Source organism: Cetorhinus maximus, chromosome 9 (assembly GCF_964194155.1).
Source record: "Cetorhinus maximus chromosome 9, sCetMax3.hap1.1, whole genome shotgun sequence".
Lineage (NCBI taxonomy): Eukaryota > Metazoa > Chordata > Chondrichthyes > Lamniformes > Cetorhinidae > Cetorhinus > Cetorhinus maximus.
The window spans coordinates 19947164-19968673 of record NC_135887.1 but is presented as its reverse complement, the minus strand read 5'-3'; the positions used below and the strand labels follow the sequence as shown (position 1 = coordinate 19968673).

Sequence of the window (21510 nt, the reverse complement as noted above, 5' to 3'; positions counted from 1 at the left end):
AGAAGTCATACACTCTCACTGTTTTCAGTCAACTGACTCTAAGATGCACAGGGTTGGACCCGCCCATTGATCCCAGAGTGGAGTGATGCGCCCACTGTCCTCAGACTCAGAAAATTGACATTCAAAGAAAACAGGTTTCTCCCATCGTAGTGTTTTGAACAGATTAATGAAGGACATTCAGGGTATTTAAAGTTAAAACTTAGTGGCACTTTGTAGATAGAATTGATCACAGCACCTCAGACTTCTAACCCAGTGAAATTCCATTTAGAACCTCCATTTTGAGACCTGCATGTAATGGTATCCCCAGGAACTCTTGCAAAACATATCCTTTCTTCATGGCCACACAGTTAAGGATCTCACGGAAAATTAGAATAATCAGAATCACAATGTTGATGAAAATAAATCTTATTTGTAAGTTGAAGACATTCTGCTCACTAGCCAGGCAAGCAATATAAACAAATGAAAAATGCCATTTTCATGGTATTAGACAGAAACATATGAAATTTTAAACACAATTTCCATATTAATGTGGGCAGATAACACACAATACTTGAGGTTTTTGGTTAATTTGACAGCTTTCTTTGTTTTCCAAGCAGCTGTCTTTATATGCTCCTGTAAAATGTAAAACAATGTTCTAGGCAATTGATAACTGGAAATAAAACATTGGCCTCAAAGTTTCCCCAACCTTCACAGCTCTTTCTGATTCAGCCTTGAAAGTACGTGCCCCTGTTAAAAAAGGAAATGTAACTTGCTGCAGAGTACTCATCTGGAGATGGGCTATAGGTAATGCTTACACTTTTAGGATTACTGGATTATGGCAAGCACCTTCCTGTTGACCAGATGTACACAGATCAAGGGCTTGTATCCATTTACCATGCAATAAAAAACAAAGGTCCACCCAGACAGCCAAGTCATTTATTTCCCAGCACTGGTAAAGCAGAAGAAATCATTAAACATATATTTAAGATATCATTTAGCCCTATCCCGACTACCTTGGAATAGAGTGATCATTTACCCCAACCCATTAAGAAATAGAATGATGGAAGTGAACACATTCCATGAGAAGGTTTGTACACAGTCATTAGACAGTATTCACTTTATTAAAAGCACATGCACAGCTGCATATAGCAGCTCAGAATTGCTTCACACAGAGAACTTGAATCAGAAAATGCATGTCACCACGCAAGTTAACATTTCAGTCCCGAAGTTGAAGTTAAAAAAACATGGTTACATTTCTGTAGATGTACTTTTTGAAATAGAGGTATTTCCACTGGTAGTAAACCACAACAACCTATTGAGACAGAGCAGGACAGTGCAGGGAAACAGAGTGAAAGCATGAAACAATGAGGGAGAGATAGAAAAGGGGAATCCCTACACTCCCAAATTATTTCCCAATGCTAAATATTTTGGGTATGAGTTTGCTTTCCATTGACTGAAATAGTAAAGCTGAATATCCAGATCTTCCAATTGCATCATGTAAATAGCCTGATTACATGCTCTGTGTAGCAACTTTGTAAAAAAAAAGTGAAGTGCAGAGAGATACTAATGGTAGCAACATATTAAAAGTGACAAGAGGTGTGCTTTTTATATTGTAGTAAATGTAAAATGCTTTTTCTAAATATGTTGCAATTAGCCCTTGAACTAGTAACTAATAAAAATGTGCTCTAGATTTAATCGTCACCACATAACAAAGGGCGGCAAATGCAAATAACAATTTACTAGCTGCCAGTGCAAATTATGACGGTCTTTGCTATAAAGTGCTATTGGTAAGAGGATTTGCAGTTTATAGTCAATTGGTTAATTGATAATCTATACTGCTGTGTTCCAGTCAGGTACATGTTGGATCAAAGACCCCAAGCACCACTATATTCTATCAGCTCCAATAAATTGCATAAATGAAACTGAAGGGAAACAGGCCACAGATGAACACAGTTGTTTCTGGAATTTTATTTTATCCCACCCCAAAAGGTCATGGGAATTATCTTGAGTTTAATACTTAAAGAATGTAGGGGAATTAGAGTTAATTAAAAAGAACAGAGCAAACCCATAGGTCTGGAAAATGGGCTGTGAGTTGAGCTATTTTTGAATTCTTAAACTGCAATTTGAAAAAATGTCAAAGCAGAGCTGTGTAAACAGTTAACCGTGTCACAAGTCAGGCAATTAATTGCTACAGTATAATGTAGATTCAATGCTGAAATAGAGCTATTTACCAGAAAGAAACAATGAAAACACTTGACTGTTTGCCTTGTGGTTTATATTGGCTTAAACCTCTTTCCCAATCTTGAGCTTTCAGATTTACACGCTGGGGATAGTGCACACAATGCAATTAGGTTAACAGCACCCCCAGTTAACCAAAGGAGTCCAACAACATCACAGCAATGTCGGCTGCACATGAAAAGTGACCACCCACAACGGAAAGCACAGTATACTCACCTTCAGCCAGGGTCCATTTATCTGCAAATTATGCATGCGAGATTTACACAGTTTTTATTTATCATATATAAAACACACATACAAAAACATTAACATTATTTGCAATTTTAAAAGTAAAAACTTTTTGCTCAAAGAACATTAGTTTTCAATTTGATCATCAAAGCTGGCGTTCGGAGAGTAGCAGCAAGGAGGACTTTTGGGACGAGCCATCTGAAATAGAGTAGAAAGCTCATTAACTCAACAGCTGGTATTTCAAAGCATCTGTTATACACAGGCATTACTTTCTAACTTTCTTTTAGTCTAGGTCAGAGGTTCTCAAACATGTTTTGCTGAACCTCACTGCGGAGATTTGAGTGGGAACTCTCAAGTGCTAACGCCGTTTTTAAAATTCTTTCACGGGATGTGGGAATCACTGGCTAGGCCAGTATTTATTGCCCATTCCTAATTGCCCTTAAGGTGGTGGTAAGGTGCATTCTTGAACTGCTGCAGTCCATGTGGTGTCGGTATACCCACAATGCTGTTAGGGAGGTAGTTACTGAACTGTTTCTCAATTTTAGATGATGCCAAGCAAGGAGCAACACTGAATCCAAGCAGGGCAAAATTAACTTTCTAGAAAAGGGCAGAGGACTGAGCAACAAAATATTTTTGGGACAGAGAATTTTTTTTTTTAAAAAGGATGCTTATTTATGTACTCCCTGTAAACATCACAGGCACCCAAGGATTTATGCAGATTTCACTACAGGGACTAAACAAAAAGGACAATCCATAGTGCTGCCAAGCTTGGGGCAAAGAACTTAACAAATCTTTAGGCAGAGTTGCAAGGTGGGTGGGTGGTGGGGGGGGGGGGGGGGCACTTATTTATTTCTCTACGGCAGCATGGATTCCAAGGGGTCATGAACACTTCCAAAAAGAGAGTTATGCTGCACAGGGGTACACAAAGGGGAACAGCTTTCTTTCTATAAACTGAAGCTGAGAAATTCTCTGTAAGCTGGATAAATAGGAGTTCAGGTAAGGTGAAATCAGGAATCAGCCTGAAAGACTTGCAGGCAGTGCTACAGTGCCACCAATGGAGAAAATACATCTTGCACCCATTACTTATTAGCTACATACAATGAACTCTCTCTGTGCAAGCCCACCCTCCCAACCCCACCACCCCAGAATAACCCCTAGTTTGGAAATGTTTGGTTGAGCTAGGTGGGACATTGAAAGCTGAACTACACAGACTAAACATATCATGTTTAAGCCAAGGCTATTGAGTTAGTGGATTCCAACCAGAGGTTGGCAGACAAACTAAAGAGCCTGGTCACTAACCAGCAACATCAAGTTAAAGAGTGCAGAAGTGGAGTCTTGTATTTGGCTCATCTCAGATGTCCTAGCAAAAGTACAGTCTGTTGAAAGTTACACTCTATCCTTGTACATAAAGCGAGGCTACTTGGGAGAGTACTAGTGAGCAATCATGGAGTGTACCCCAGCAAGGATTCAATCCCTTCAGGAGCAAAGCTAGAAAGGAAAAGAAAATATTTCTCAATGGGGATGGAGGAGGAACATTACAAACCAGTTGAACTGCTTCTACCTAAAATACCTCAAATTTCCGTTTTAGTGCTTGCGTCATAACTGGTGTCAGTCCTGTCCCAGTGTCTCTGTTCTCCTTATAGAGAGGTGTTCCACCAGGGCTCCTGCATCCAAATATTTCATAGGGTAAGCAATTGTAGTATTCAATACCTTCCCAAAATAAAACTTTCATCGTTCAACACAAAGCTACTTCTGGAAAAGTTTAAGTTAATCTCAGGCTTCAAACAACAGATTTAATAAATTATTCATCCTGTGTAGCAATATAAATGCACAGCATTTTACGTTTTGTTTCTGGCTCAGCCACCAGAAAATGCTGTGAGTGAAGGTTTCTTCCCTTCTTCAGGTCGAGCAATTTAAACCTTGATCCTTCCAAGATGAATTGGATTGATACCTTACTACCACTTGGGAAGGGGATGGGGGTAGAAAAGAAAACTTGCCAAGAGATGAAAATAACTGCAAGTGAAGGGAGACTTTAAAGTGAAAAAGTTTCCCAATGGTTCAAGTAGTAAAAAGGTGCATGGGTATGCCAGAGACATCAAAAATTCCCATGTTCCTACACAATTGAGCTAGCCAATTTGAACAAGAGGACTACAGTTTATTTGGTGGAGGTGGGGTAGCGGTGAGAGAATTAAGCAAGTTTCCTCAATAATTACCCAGTGACAGCCTATTGGAAAGTAGGTGTGTAGAATTTTGGGGTAATCAGATTTAGACTTTACGGTGATGTTCACCCACAGTCCAGCAGCTTGCCAACGTGCACCACCTCAGATCACTTGAAGTAACGTGGGCATAATACAGGATGGCAACCCGTTCAATTCAAACTGTACCTGAAGGAGTAAATGTCTTCAGGGATGAGGGGAAAAGAAAGGGAAGGTTATTTTCCAAGGTATGAGTCAACTGCTACTACAGAGGAGTACATTGGGGTACTGTGCCACCAGATCATTGAAATGTTGTTCTGCTGAGTCTGTATGGTGCACTTGGAACAAGTGGAACAGAAGTTACTTCATTACTTTTCTAATGAAGTTAGGCGTGACTGGTTGAAATGAATATGGCTCATTATAGCTTGTTTAAAAAGATTAGTATTTAACTATGTGAATAATGACCTTTATTAGCTAATATTACCTTTCTATAGCTACCTTCTTTAGACGCTGCCGAAGATCCATTACAGGTTTGTTTGGAGTGGTTCTAAAATAAAAACAAATATTGAAGTTGCAGTTAACCATTTCTTCAGTTAGGTATCACCTTCAAGTTTAGTACTTTAAGTCTTGTATTTCATGCAGACACCATAATTAGACAGCTAGCTTTTTAAAAAACACAAAAAATGGGACTCCACATTCTGTTGGCAAGATTTGAACCAATAATGTCTTTCACCTTTGGCTCTGCTCAGCCAGTCTGATTCCTAATTAGCAGCAACTGCAGAAAAGTTCAAAGCTTAGAACATCAAGCCTTCCTGGCAAAATGAAGATCATGTAGAAGTGTTCCCCTTATTTACTTTGAAAAATGGAAGTGGATTTTAATTAGAACATTAGATAAAAGCATTGTTATAGTGCGAGTAAGCCTTAGACTCCTTGCTGAAAAGGGATCCTGAATACTAATAATTTCTGAAACAATATTGTCCTATTCAGGTTTAATGACACCCTCAAATATAAATAGAACAATACTGTTTTGAGGAATTGTTCATCATCAGGGCTGGCAATTCAAGTAATGATAAAGATTCTTGACTGTGTCAGGTGATTGTGGGTTCAAGTCCCGCTCCAGGGACTTGAGGACTTAATCTAGGTTGCCACTTCCAGTGCAGTACTGAGGGAATGCTGTACTATCAGAGGCGCCGTATTTCAGATGAAACATTAAACCAAGGCCCTGACTGCCCTCTCATGTGGATACAAAAGATCCCATGATACTAATTGAGAGCAGGGACGATCTCACCATTATCATGCCCAATATTTATCCTTCAACTAACAGAGTTATCTGGTCATTATTGCATTGTTCTTTGTGGGATGTGCACGCAAATTGGCTGCCACATTTCCTACAACACAATGGTGACCATATTTCAAAAGTATTTCATCAAATTATAAAACGTTGTCTTGAAAGGCATAGTCTTTATTTTTTACTTTTTCCATAAAGGTGAAAATTCACATTTACAATTACAATTAAAATGTTCAAAACTAAAGGATTTTTTCCACCTGCTTAAAAACATATTGCAGATAGAATGATTATACTAAAACATTACATACAATTAAAATCATTCTGCAATATATTTATTATGCTGTTTAGAGTTCACAAGATCATAGTCACTAAAGAACCTCATGGGCTTACATCATTTTTGCTGGTTTTTGCAGTTGGTTAGCTTTACCCTGCAAATTAAAGCCTTGTAGATCAGAGATTGTGACTAAAGGAGATCTTTTCTTTCCTGGTGTATTCATCTGTGAACAAAGTATGAATCACAGTACACAGTCAATAATAGTTAAAAATGACACTAATGTTCACACAGCTGAATTTCATGTATTTATATCTGTAGCCTATCAGAATTTTTTAAAAAAAAGTTTCACGGGATGTGGGCATTGATGGCTAGACCAGCATTTATTGCCCATCCCTAATTGCCCTTGAGACGGTGGTGGTGAGCCACTTTCTTGAATCACTGCAGTCCATGTGGTGTAGGTACACCCAAAGTGCTGTTAGGGAGAGAGTTCCAGGATTTTGACCCTGCAACAGTGAAACAACGGCGATATATTTCCAAGTCAGGATGGTGAATGGCTTGGAGGGGAACTTTCAGGTGGTGATGTTCCAATGCATCTGCTGCCTTTGATCCTCGAGGTGGTCAAATTCGCAGGTATTGAAGGTGCTGCCAAAGGACCCTTGGTGAGTTGCTGTCACTGTGCATCAGTGGTGGATGAAATGAATGTAGGTGGTAATGGATGGGGTGCCAATCAAGTGGGCTGCTTTGTCCTGAATGGTGTTGAGTTTCGAGTGTTGTTGGGTCTGCACTCATCCAGGCAAGTGGAGAGTATTTCGTCACACTCCTGACTTGTACCTTATAGATGGTGGACAGGCTTTGGGGAGTCAGGAGATGACTTGCAGCAGAATTCCTAGCATCTAACCTGCTCTTTTAGCCACAGTATTTCTCTGGCTAGTCCAGTTCAGTTTCTGGTCAATGGTAACCCGCAAGATGTTGATCATGTAACAGTCAAAAAGATAGACAGTGCAATTCTGAAGTGAAAAGTTTTCCTATCATTAAGTAACAATATTTTCATGACATGGCTAACCAAGAGATAAATGTAGTCATTAGTTGTGGTTTAAAATTGTTACTTAAAAATTGGACCCAATATTTTGTGAGTGTATTAGTTTGATATGAGCAATGCAACAATGGGACTGATAACTATCCTGTTCCTTCTGATGTTCTTTTGAGAATTCCAGAAAGATTTGCTTGAAATGAAAAGGTGTGTAGTGCTCACCTCTGCTTCTTCCAATTTGTTCTGGGTCTTCCTCAGTTTCACCTCAAGTAAATCCTTTACTGTCACAGATAATGGTCCATCCATCCTCTCAGGAACAGTCTATCAATGCCACAAAAAGTGTTATAAAGCATACAGTCTGCACTAATAAAACAAATAGTCTTATATTAATAACACTAACCTTGTTTATTTCAAATCTGTCTGCAGTCTTCTTCAGTTTTACTTTAAGTAAATCTTTCATAGTTATGGACGGCAATCTGCCAACTTCCTCAGAGAGAGTCTGTGGATGAATTAAGAGCCGGCAATAAAGTGTCTGCAATTCATATCATTATTTTGTTTAGAAATTATCTATTAAGATTATGCCCCAGATTAATGCTGTCATGAATAAAGCTTCCAAAAATTAGAGAATTACATTTATTGGCTAGATAGCAAGTAACAGACAAGATCGAAGGGTTGAATGGCCTACTCCTGCTCCTTAGTCCTATGCTGGAGTAAACTTTGTCATTGTTATTCCCTTTCACCAATGCTAATCAGAAGTATGAGAATTATATTTTCATGGTGTACAGGAAAATGACCCTAATTTTACACAATGTAGTAATTGAAGGCAGAAAGTGAACTTTTCAGAGAATTACAGAATTGTTATGGTGCAGGAGGAGGCCATTTGGCCCATAGTGTCTGCACCAGCTCTCCGAATGAGCATTATGACTCAATGCTATTCTCCTGCCTTTTCCCTATAACCCTGCACATTATTAGGTTATTTGAATAGAAACAATCTCTTGGATACCTCTCTTGAACCTGCCTCCACCATACTTTCAGGCAGTGCAATCCAGACCCGAACCACTCACTTCACTGTGTGAAAAAGGTTCTCTCGCGTCACATTTGCTCCTTTTGCAAATCACTTTAAATCTGTGCCCCCTCGTTCTTGATCCTTTTATGAGCAGGAACACTTCTTATCTAGTCTGTTCAGTCCCCTCATGATTTTGAACACCTCTATCAAATCTCCTCTTAGCCTTCTCCTCTCCAAGGAGAGCAGTCCCAATCTCTCCAATCTATCTTCATAACTGAAGTTTCTCATCCCTGAAACCATTCTTGTAAACCTCTTCTGTACTCTCTCCAATGTGTCCACATCCTTCCTAAAGTGTGGTGCCCAGAACTGTACATAATACTCCAGCTGAGGTCTAACTAGTATCTTACTTCCTTTAAAAGCTACTCGCAAAAATTTGTCACCCACAGCTTTAATAAGAATAACTCATAATTCCCTAAAGTTTTGTTAGTCTCCAAAATGTGTTCCAAATGTCAGTTGTTCCATCCTGGTTGCTATTTTGTGATGACTCTGCCGCACAGGGCATCAGCATAGAATGGTATGCCTAATATGACCCATAATTTTAATTCTCAGAGAAACTTCACAGAATTTTTCTTTGTTCCTAACTGCCTGCTGATGGAAATGCTATCTTCTCCTTTTCTCATTTCATCCAACTTTGATCGAGGAACAAGACTTGAACCTGGATGAATGTTGGTCAGGAAATAATGGGAACTCCCTACTCTTCAAATTTGCCATTGGATATTTTACGGATGGATAGGACCTCAGCTCAATATCTTATTCAAAAGATAAAACCTCTAATAAGGCAACATTCCCTCTGCTACTCCATCGAGGGTTCAATCCTCAGGATGACCCTATGAACAGGGGTAAGAATACCAAAAATGGAGCCAAGTTGGCACTCTGCAGGTATGGATTTATGAGAGTTCAAGCATCTAGGAGACTGCCTTCTCACCCTGCATTTGTGATTTGATTCAAGTATTTCACTTATGCAGCGCAATCTAAATCCATCGAGATCCTCCCAAAGATTTAGAGTAAACAAACTTCAAGTCTCTCAAATTTTAGTTTTACAAGTGTTGTAGAATAATTTGAAGACAAAAATTAACATTTTTTGACAATTGTAAACAAACATTAAGAAGAGTGCACATCACGTCTTAATTTAAAAATAAAATCACACATTCGACATCTTGGTGCATACTCACTTGCAAAGAGATTTCACTCCTACTCTTTCGCTGAATCTGCAGAGGTTTCTGTACAAACACAGAGGGAGGTGGCAGTGGAGGAGGGGGTGGTGGAAGTGGAGGAGGAAGGGCCCCGAATGGTTTTGGCAGCATGGGACGACTAATAATTGGCTGGACTGGCCATACTGGTATTTTTGCGGGGCTTGTGGAGAAATCAACACACTTTCGACAGGAACACATGTCAGGAGCTTTTGCATTATTAGATTCCTGTAAAAGATAGAAAGGATAGAATTCAAGAACAATGGACAAGATTTAAAACTATCCAGTGACATTCCCATTGATACAAATTCAAAAAGTTATGCTCTACTGAATTCTTCCATTGTGCGTGCAATTATACCTCTATTAAGTTTTCATATTTGGTGTAGATAATTCCTAAATAAATGAAGGATTTTTTTCTGAATAAATAAAAGGAATTGTGCAAATTGGAATTTGTGCAAGACTATCATGGAGAAAGGGAAGCTCACAATTTGGGGATCTACATGCTGGCAGTCTGAGTCATAGTGCCACTTCTACAGAGATGTGCATGCCAAACCACTTTGGATTTGATGTTGACTGGAGTTTACAATCCTGCCTGGCATATATACATGCTTGTCACTGACCCTGCTCATGCGCAGATCACTATATTTGTTATAGATCATGATCTACAAATTTATAGATAGTTCTTCTCGACCTTTATCCAGATCATAGATTAGATACAGATTGTGATGAGTGAGACTTTGAGTAACTGGTTCCCATGCAGAACCACTGTCATTAATAACAAATATCTGCATAGAGGAACGCAATCAATTTCTCATCTAACTAATTCCACAGGACTCTATCATTTTTCATAGCCTATTATGTGGGCAGCTTGATTTTGAAAGTTAAAAATTTGTCAATCAGGCTATCTGCATCTTCCAATCTAGTAATTTCCTCAACAAGGTTGGTGAGACATGATTTTCTTCCCTCCCCCAGAAGTCATGTTGAGTGTATTTAATAACTCCTCCTCTCTTGAGGTGGTCACAGAGTATCTGTAATAATCCCATCCAACAACTTACCTTTAACAAAGGTTATGACAATGGGCACGTAATTCCCGAGTTTTAACTATTTTGCTTTTTGAATAATGGCAGCATTTGAGCCTTCCTCTAGTCCATGGGGACAATAACAGGTCTTAATTAGTTACGTATATTACCAAGGGGCTTACAGTGCAGGCTCCCAATTCTTTATATTTATCTAATGGAGCTCAATCAGGACCAGCAATTTGATCTGTTTTGAGAACCCTTTACTTCAGCCTGTATTATGTTAGTATTCACTCTGACACTTTCAATTCTAGCATCAACCTCACTATGTGGATTGATAACTTAGCATCACCTTCTGTAGGGAATACCGATGCAAAGTAGCCAATTCAAACCTACATCATTTCCTGAGAGCTGACCTGAACCTGTTCTGATTAATCATTCAATAGCCTTATGCAATCCTAGTTATGGAGAACTTAGAACATTATGTAACATCAATAAACCAATAAGGAAGAACATTTATTTCAAAAGGTAAAGGAACATTTCAAATGGCAAAATAATTCTCTGCACTATATATGATTGGCCACATGGTGTGGGTTAGAGGAGAAATTAGACAACATCACAACAGATAGATTTTCAAACAGTATTTACTCCACTAGATGGTGGTCTATTCCAGAAATTAATGATTGAGGATAAGTGAGTGAGTGTACGGCTAAGCCAGATGTCTAGTTCACATATTCTGGTTACTTCACCTTATCCATTTCCTAAAACATGGATCACATTCTCTTAAAATCTTTCTCCCTCAAATTGCAATAGATTCAACTCATTACCACATCTTCATAGCTCATAATCTGGAGATGATAAATTTTCTGCTGCTTCTATATCTTTTCACAAGCACAGATACAAAGGAAAAGAATATTACTTATCTCGCCAATCATCTCATCCATTTTCACACAAGTATGCTTGTATTTTTTAAGCATTCAAATTTAATTTCCAATTTATTTTCTCACTTTGTCAAGTCTTTGCAGGCAATTAAAAACAATTCTAGCAAAAGCTTTGCTTTCTCACTTAACTTGGCATCATCTGCTAACAAACACTATTTTCAATAATCTTTAAGAAAGATGTAAATATTGTACAAGAACAGCAAATATCTGCTGTTCACATGATCAATTACAGCTACCTACCTTGGCCGGTTTACTATAACTAAGCCAATTATATTTCAGATTCCTTGTCCTAAAACATACTTAATTATTACCCATCTGAAAAATGAATGTTGTTTCCACTATAGAGTGAAAAGCTAATAAGCCTCTAGTAGCAAGAATCATATTTCTTGACAATTTTAAAAACATAGATGTTACTTTCCAACTTTGTGGTCAGAACACTGTCCCTAATGAGCCAAGAAATTTCAATCACAATTTCCTTTACGTATACCTTAATTTCCTTGAATATAGTTTTATTTGGTCCTGTCAGCATAAGAATATTTTGTTAAATGCATTTCCAATTCTTATTTCAACAGAAAGACAATGTTGCTGGTTTCTATTCTGTGGCCATCTGATGTTCTCAATATTTGCAACTGATGATTATTTAGCACAGAAACAAAGGCAACCCGAATTGTGGAAGTTTTTTTACTCAGTCCAATAAATTCAGATGGCGCTTGTCAAATCATCCATGTCATTTTGCCTAACATAAGAATTCCAACATATAGCAAAGTATTTTGTACTGTTTTAACTGTGGATACAGTACACAAAAGAAACATATCCTGATTGAGGTAATCTATTTACCAGGTTTACATTGAAGATTTCTCGCAATTGTGTTAGTTTCATCTCAAGTGTCTCAATGTGTTGCCGCAGTGCATTCAGCTCCCTCAAGTAAACACGAGAAGGAAATAATATGTCCTTCACTACTTCTAAACCCTGTAAACACAGGAGAAACAAATCATTGTAAAAACAATAAGATTTGATTATATCAGTCTTCTGGTTCATTTCATAAAGGCAGCATGCAGCTGAAACACAGATCAAAAAGGTCCTGTTGGAGTCTCAGAATTAACTGATTGCAACCAAATGGTAGAAAGGGCAAAACACCAGGCTTAATTGTTGCAATAATTAGGAAAGTTGTGGGGGGTGGTAAGAAGAGGTGGAAAAAAAGAGCATAGATTTCTGCTTGATCAGAATCCAGTAACCCCTGCTAAAAATTGTGTGTGTCTCATTGCCAAGTGAGAACAGGATTGGGTTTGGCTATGACTCCCATACATTTTAACAACCTGACAGCATTCATCATTTACCCATGCAAATTAAAAAAAGAACACCCAGACAGGGTTTTCAAGGCACCCAAATCTTGCAGAACCTTAATCTAACAAGATTCAGGGAGGTGGAGGGTTGGGTGGAAGAAAGCAAAAAGAGACAAAGAGGAATTTATTCTTGCTATCACTGTTTTATAAGCTTTTTTAAGACAAAACTGATTAAATTCCTCCAGTGAAGGAGTGGATTCAACCTTAGCCAAATGAGCTGCAGGAGGACAGGGAAATTGGCTGCGATCCAAGAGAATGTTTTCAGATGGGTTGAATGAAGACTGGTATACCTCACCCACAATTTATTAAACAAGGACAAACTGACTTCCTAAGATGTTACTCTTGGATCAAAATAAACATTGGTGTCTTACGTAACTTGTGTCCTCTCCAACACCTTAATACCATGCTTGTCCTCTTACCATTGTACCATTTGTCTCAAAGCCTCTTCCATCTGTACACCCATTCGCATGCATTATAAAATCTCTACCTTCCCCCTGTATGTTTTCCATTGTATCCATGTACATCTCATCTTGCAGAACTTTTTAATAAGGCTAGAGAATACAAAATTCAAAATTAACCTGCTTAGGCTTGGGGATCTGAGGAGAAACAATTTGAGACGTGAGTAATCTGCATATTTAAAAGAAACTGGGGTTCCGAACTTTGAGCTGATAATAGGGGCTTGTATACCAGAGGGGAGATAGTGGAAGGGAAGATGTGGTGCCAGAATCAAGCCTTGAAGAGACTTTTACTTCAGATCAAGCTTATTCACGTACAGTGGATTTGGTACTGGCTCATAAATGAGCTGGAGTACACATGAATGATAGAAGTCAGAAAGTTCTCATTAGAAACAGGGGTCTGGGTCAGCAAGCCATGGAGACTGAATAGCATCGAAGTTGGGAAGGAGTAGGCAAAATTGCAAACCTGGAGAAGAACAATTTGGTGAAGCTGTGTGCTTTAGCGCATTCTTCCTTCGCAGTCAAACAGCCCGTTTACTGTCACTGTTGAGGTGTACATCAAAAGCTGCTTGGGATAGGTAGCTGAAGATACTCAGCTAAAACCAGCAAGAAGTAATTTTGAAGCAGGAAGTTTGCAATAATTTTTTACCCCCCGATTCCAGTGTATCAAGAGACAAATTAAAACTGGCTGAACAATTCCAGAATGGGAATTGGAAAAACAATCATTTTTAAAATGTCAAAGCTGAGAATTATTGTCAACACATTCAATTTGATAGACAAAAGATAATTACACAACTAGCTGTGCAAAATCAAAATAACCTTTAGCATGTGAACTAAAGAAGGTCTGGCTTGCATTTATACCTGCCTAATGCCGTTCAGCCACCAACTGTACAAGGAGGAAACCACAGCCTTAAGAGGATTCAACATATTCTCCACATTAATTAAAGAAATGAGCCTGATGGGAACAGGCTCAAGCTGGGAGCAATTGTTATTAGACACTGGTGTTTCCTTCATCCTGGATTTAAAACAAAAAGAAATGTATGTAAATTATGTGCATCCTACAAACGATCCACAAAGTGAGAACAAACATTAACGTCAAATAATTTTTGTATCAAGTAGTAGCAGGCAACTCGTGAAATGCTACGTACTGCCAGACAAATTCAGTTAAATTAGGACAGAATTAACTTGCATTTATATAGTGCCTTTCACAACATCAGAATGCCTCAAAACAAATGAAGTACATTACACTGAAGTCATTATTGTAATGTATGAAATGCAGCAGCCAATTTGAGCACAGGAAGACACCAGAAACAGCAAGAAATAAATGATCAGATAATCTATTTTTAGTGATGTTGATTGAGGGACAAATGACTGCTAGGGCATCAGGAAAACTTCCCTGCAATTCTTCAAATTGTGCCATAGGATCTTTAACATCCAATAGAGGGGTCAAATGTGATTGGATTGACACCTCGTCCAGAAAGTCCCCGAATACCGCACTGAAGTGTCAGCTTAGATTATGTGCTCAAGATCCTTCAGCCACTGTGCAGCAACCCAATGAACTGACAATCTAAACTAGAAATAATGATTCCCAATGTGGATCTGAGTCATTCGAGTCAGGTACGTTCCAAGCAGAGCAGCGGGAGGATCACTGCAATTAACAGTAGTGTTTAGAGTAGGAGCTAAATGTCATCATTACCATTCCCGAACAGGATTGGTTGCGACTGACAGAAAGCCTACTTTGGGATTGGGTGTGGCAGTGGCAAGAGGAAGAAAAATCGAACAGGAAATTGTTTCAATTCTACCTATTCATAAAAAGCTCCAAAATAAATTGAAAAAGGATTTAAAAAAAAAATTCTAATCACCAATTCAATACTGTACATTTCTTTTGGGGATGAGGAGAAAGCAAGCAAATGAATATTGTTCACTTATTGTATGATTTTGAAGTTATCCACACCACCTTCACAAGCAAGCCTTGCTAATTAAGATCAGTCACAGAACTGCTCACCCTGTTTCAGCAGTAATTGGCTTTGCCTTGCAGAAATGCCTTTTGTTTTTTGCCAGCAGACATCGCTTACTATCATTCCATGCCTTTTCCATTGCTTGTTGTTTTCTCATGATCTTCCATTTCCTGCGACGCTGACTCAACTTGTGCATTGCTGCAGAAAAGAAGTTATAGAATGCTAACAGGCACCATAATGCAAACATACAAAATGACTTAATGCAACAATCAAACGCCTCAAAACTGGATGTTGTTGTTTCAAAACATTCAACTGATCAGTGCTGGTTGATCGACAATGTGGTGGTGGGATTTTCAACTTTGCAGAAGAGATTCCAACAGGACTTGCAATTCTATCACAGCACTGCGCCAATCCATTTGGGATTGAAATACCTTTCATCATACCTCTTCTTTGTATATCTTCACAACATCTATAACCTTTGTCAATGGTGTGTTGAAACAGGCCACCAGGAAGTGCACAGGGGAGACAGGCCAGATCAGTGGGATTATGGTGTCCTATTACCAAATTATTAAAAAGGTGCCCTGGTCAATACTTATCCATCAACTCACACCCTAAAACAGATTATCCAGCCATTACCACATTGCTGTTTGTGGAAGCTTGTTGCTTGTAAATTGTCTGCCATGTTTCTTACATCATAACGATGACTAAACTTCAAAAAGTACTTTATTAGCTGTTGAGTACTTTGGGATTTACAAAGGTTATGAAAGATGCTAATATAAAAATGTTTTTCTTTTTATCTAAATGAAAAATAACTTGCATTTTTATAATACCTTTAACAGAGTAAAGCATCCCAGGTCACCTCACAGGAAAGTTATCAAACAAAATTTGACACCAAAAGAGCAAGCAACCAACATCAATCAAAACAGTTGGTTGTAAGGAGCATCTTGAAAAAGGAAAGGAAGACAGAGAGGCAGAGTTTAGGCAGGGCACGCCAGAACTTAAGAGCCCAGGCAGCTGGTAGATTGGGTTTGGGATGAGAATATTGATGAGTGATTGAATAGAATGGGTCTACCATGTCTGAAGTTTAGAAGAATGAGAGCTGATCTCATTGTAACGTAGGAGATTCTGAGAAGGCTCAACAGGGTAGATGCAAATGTTTACCCTGGCTGGATGTAGAAGCAAGGGGTTTAGTTTCAGGATAAGGCATCAGCCATTTATGATTGGAATGAGGAGAATTTTTTCAATCAAGAGTGGTGAATCTTTGAAATTCTCTACTGCATCCACAGAGATCTGTGGACGCTCAGTTGTTGAGTATATCGAAAACAAAATCAATACATTTTTGGATTCTGAGGGAATTAAGGGACACAGTGAGAAAGTGGAGTTGAGGTCGAAAACCAGTTACAATCTTACGGGTTCAAGGGACCATACAGCCTACTCCTGCACTTATTTTTAAAATTCTGCTCTAAGGTGAACAACCCCAGCCTCTCCAGATAAAAGTATTTAAACCCTGGTACCATACTAGAAAAACTCCTCCGCAAGTCCCTTGACATCCATCCGAAAGTGAAGTGCCCAGAACAGGCCACTATATTGCAGCTGAGGCCCAACCAGTGTGTTGGTTCAGCACAACTTTCTTGCTTTTGCACACTCTGCCTCAATTTATAAAGCCACAAGCATACACTGACAGATGCTGAAATGTAGTAAAACATTCTAAGGCTCCTGCCAGGAGTGTAATCAGATAAAAATTGACACGGAGCTAAAGAAGGTGCTGTTAGTACAGGTGACAAAGCTTGGTCAAAGAGGTAGATTTTAAGGAATACTTTAAAGGCAGGGGGTGGAAGAGAGGTTTAGGGAGGGAATTCCAAAGTTCAGGACCTAGACCTGGGGTCAGCAAGCTTTTTAAAAAAAATTTGCCCAAAATAAAAACTATTGGGAGCAGCAGGATGAAAATTCAGCATTTCTAAACCTAATACTTGGCGAATTTTCCAATGTGTCTGGTAGAATGCATAATTTGCTATATATATATATATGTGCGCCAGTATTGAATTTATGTATCAAAAAAATAAAAATAGACCCAACTTTGAATTATCGCACAATGTCTTTTTTTAAAAATTGTGATTTTGTCAATAAAATCCTTAAAACAAGAATTAAGACAATGTTATCAGCTATTGATTCTTGTAATTAAAAAAAAGTTACCCAGCAGCACATTCAGAATAATTTATCATTTCAGCAAGCTTGCACAAATAGCAACGTGATAATGACCAGTTAATCCGCTATTTTCTAGTGATTAATTGAGGGATGGAAGGAGATCTGTGGTGCGGTGCTAATGTCTCTACCTCTGGGTCAGAGGCTTCAGATTCAAGTCCCACGCTGGGACTCGATGGCAGGGGAAGACACGTTCAGAATGTGGCCAAAGAGGTTGATTCTCAGCCTGTAAATCCTCCCAATATGCCCAATGGCAGGCAGTAAGAGCAGGAGAGTTTCCTGGTCAGCCGTACTGCAGAAGGCAACAACAAACCACTGCAGCACTGTGCCAAGCATAATCATGGACCAATCAGTGGAAGTCCATAGTTGCCAATGCCCTCTTAGGGAATGGTACCTGAAAGAGGAGGAGTAGTTTAGGGATAAATATTGGCCAGGGCCACAGAACCATAGGAAAGTTACAGCACAGAAAGGAGACCATTCAGACCATCATGTCTGCACCAGCTAAAAAAAGAGGAAAAAAAAGAAACTAGCCGCTCATTTTAATCCCACTTTCCAGCACCTGGTCCGTAACTTTGCAGGTTACAGCATTTCACTCCATGTTCTTCAAAATAATGCCATGGGATCTTCTATGCCCACCTGAGAGGACCTTGGTTTAACTCCTCATCTGAGAGGCAGCATCTCCAAAAGTGCAGCACTCCCTCAGAACTGCACTGGGGTGTCAGATTAGATTATGTGTTCAAGTCTCTGGAATGGGACTTGAATTCGCAACCTCCTAAGGCAAAGGCAAGAAAGAGTGCTACGTCCCTCTGAGTTGACACAGAAGCACTGAATGAATGCTACTGGCGCAACCAAAGATGTCCTTGTGGTGCAGCAGAAGTTGTTAGCAAGTGGGCAGGGTGTATTAGCCTAAAAGGACAGGAGCTAAGTGACAGCAACTTGGATTGGGGTTGGCAATCTGTAGTTCCAGACTGCTCAAAAGCAATTGATGCTAAAATATAAAAGCAAAATACTGCGGATGCTGGAAATCTGAAATAACAAAAAATGCTGAAAATACTCATCAGACCTGGCAGCATCTGTGGAGAGAGAAACAGAGTTAATGGCTTGAGTCCGATTGACTCTTCTTCAGAGCTAAGAGAAGTAGAAATGCAATGGGTTTTATACTGTTTAAGAGGGGTGGAGCAGGTGGACCAAAATAGAAGGTCAGGGATAGGTGGGAGCTAAGGAGAAATTTGACAAAGATGTTAAGGACGCAGGACAAAAAATGTTAATGACAGTGTTAAAGGCTAAAGTGTTGATAATGGCATAAAGGGAAGATAGCAGAATATGTGAATAGCAGAACAAGGGTCAGCACTCTGTGAAAGCAAAACATTGAAGTAAGTGACAGGTGGCCGGCTGTGTGTGTGTGGGGGTGGGGGTTGGGGAAAAAAGTATAGAAAAATGGAGGAAAAAATATTTTAGAAATAAAAGAATAAATAAAAAATTGGATAAAAATGGAGCAGAGAGTTCATGATCTGAAGCTGTTGAACTCAAATGTTAAGTTCAGAAGGCTGTAAAGTGCCTAATCAGAAGATGATGTATTGTTCCTCCAGTTTGCGTTGGGCTTCACTGGAATATTGCAGCAGGCCAAGGATGGACATGTGGGCATGAAAGCAAGATGGTGTGTTGAAATGGCAAGCGACAGGAAGGTCTGGGTCATGCTCGAGGACTGAGTGAAGGTGTCCTGCAAAGTGGTCACCCAGTCTGCATTTAGTCTCCCCAGCGTAGAGGAGACTGCATTGGGAGTGGCGAATGCAGTAGGTGCATTGAAGGAGGTGCACATGAAGCTCTGCTTCATCTGAAAGGAGTGTTTGGGGCCTTGGACAGTGAAGAGGGAGGAGGTAAAGGGGCAGGTGTGGCACCTTCTGCAATTGAATGGGAAGGTGCCGTGGGGAGGGGATGAGGATTTGGGGGTGACAGAGGAGTGGACCAGGGTATCCCAGAGGGAATGGTCCCTATGGAATGCTGACAGGGGGGTGAGGGGAAGATGTGTTTGGTGGTGGCATCATGCTGGAGCTGGGAGAGGATGATCCTTTGAATGCGGAGGCTGGTGGGCTGAAAAGTGAGGACAAAGGGGACCCTATCATGGTTCTGGGAGGGAGGGGAAGGGACGAGGGCAGAGGTGCAGGAGATGGATTGGACATGTTTGAGGATCCTGTCACCCATAGTGGGGGGATCCCTCAATGAGAAAGTTAGACATGTCAGAAGCGCCGTCTTGGAAGGTAGCATCATCGGAACAGATGTGACAGAGGTGGAGAAGTTGGGAGAATGGAAAGAGTCCTCACAGGATGCAGGGCATGAGGAGCTGTAGTCGAGGTAGCTGCAGGAGTCAGTGGGCTTGTAATGAATATTGGTAGACAATCTATCACCAGAAATGGAGACAGAGAGGTCAAGGAAGGAAAGTGTTAGAGATGGATCACGTGAAGTTGAGCGAGGGGTGGAAAATGGAAGCAAACATCAATAAATTTTTCCAGGTCCAGACGAGAGCATGAAGTGGCACCGATAAAATAATTGATGTACTGAAAAAGAGTTGTGGGAAGGGGCCTGAGTAGGACTGGAACAAGGAATGCTCCACATACCCACAAAAAGACAGGCATAGCTGGGGCCCGTGTAGGTACCCATTGCCTCACCTTTTATTTGGAGGAAGTGAGTCAAGTTAAAGGAGAAGCTGTTCAGTGAGAGAACAAGTTAGCCAGGTGGAGGAGAGAATGGTAATGGATGGGAATTGTTCAGGCCTCTGTTCAAGGGAGAAGCAGAGGGCTCTCAGACTGTCCTGGTGGGGGAGGGGGAATTGGAAGTGTAGAGGGACTGGACATCTATAGTGAAGAGGAGGCAGTTGGGGCCAGGAAACTGGAAAATGTTGATTTCATGTAGGGCATCAGAGGAATTGCAAATGTAGACGGGAAGAGACTGGAGAAAGTGAGAGGGAATGGAGTCAGAATAGGAAGAAATGTGGTCCGTGGGGCAGGAACAATGGGACTACCAGGACAATCCTGTTTGTAGATTTTGGGTAGGGGTAGAAGTGGGCCGTGCAGGGTTGGGAGACTATGAGGTTGGAAGCTGTGGAGGGAAGATCTCCAGAGGAGATGAGGTCAGTGACAGCCCTGGAAACAATGGCTTGATGTTCAGTGGTGAGGTCATGGTCCAAGGGGAGGTAGGAGGAAGCGTCTGAGGGTTGGCGTTCAGCCTCCGCATGGTAGAGGTCAGTACGCCAGACAACAACAGCACCACTTTTGTCGGCAGGAATGACAACAGTGCCAGGGTTTGACCTGAAAGAACAGAATGCAGCAAGTTCAGAAGGAGACAGGTTGGAGGAGGTGAGAGGAGCAGAGAAATTAAGACAGCCGACATCAGGCTGGCAGTTCTCAATGAACAGTCCAAGAGCAGGGAAGAGGCCAGAGGGAGGGAAGACACTGGAGGCAGGTGAAAGGATCCACTGAATGGGGGGGGGGGGGGGCTCCTGCCCAAAGAAGTGAGCACGGAGGTTAAGGCGACAGAAGGTGAGTTCAGCATCACGCCAAGCCTGAAATTCATTGAGATGAGGGCATAAGAGAATGAAACAATCCTTTGCTGAGTACAGAGCATTCAGCTCAGAGAGGGGAATGTCAGAGGGTATGGTGAATACAGGGCAAGGGCTGGGATTAGGAGGAAGGATGAGGTCAGAAGGACAGGGGGGGATGGAGGGTCCCCATTGGGCATTTGGTATCGGTAAGTTGTTCGAGCTCGTGTTCCTTAACACCTGAAAGAAAAATATGTTCTTTTAAAGCAGGTTACTAAATCTTTAAGGAGCATAGCGACCACACATAATAAGAATTCCCCAGTTCTTCCCCCATACTTACCCGCCACTAATCTAAACTCACCAGCGTGACGGAGCTTAACGGCGGCGAAATTTAAAATTAAAAAGCTCGTGCCAGTTCCCCAATAGGAACCTGCCTTTCATGAGCCACGGTCGGCTGCCAGTTTCGACCAACCGCGTCTGGCCCCTCAACAGCAAGCCCAGCTGGATCTAACCAATAGGGAAGAACCAGCGCCTTGAGCCCGTTGCGTTTGTAGCCAATCCGTTGCCGCACC

The 21510-nt window shown here is 40.5% G+C and overlaps 1 protein-coding gene across 1 annotated transcript; it reads right to left on the bottom strand.

Moving 5' to 3' along the window:
- Positions 1–1077: 1077 nt before the first annotated feature.
- Positions 1078–21421, bottom strand: prr11 (proline rich 11). Its single transcript, XM_078548207.1, has 11 exons — positions 21300–21421; positions 15249–15399; positions 14105–14258; positions 12283–12414; positions 9471–9716; positions 7633–7731; positions 7455–7553; positions 6319–6425; positions 5125–5187; positions 4016–4109; positions 1078–2643 (listed from the first exon to the last, which is right to left on the bottom strand). The coding sequence occupies exons 2-11, from the start codon at positions 15395–15397 to the stop codon at positions 2572–2574; spliced, it is 1215 nt and encodes a 404-aa protein (XP_078404333.1). The 5' UTR covers positions 15398–15399; positions 21300–21421; the 3' UTR covers positions 1078–2571.
- Between the last annotated feature and the right edge of the window lie 89 nt (positions 21422–21510).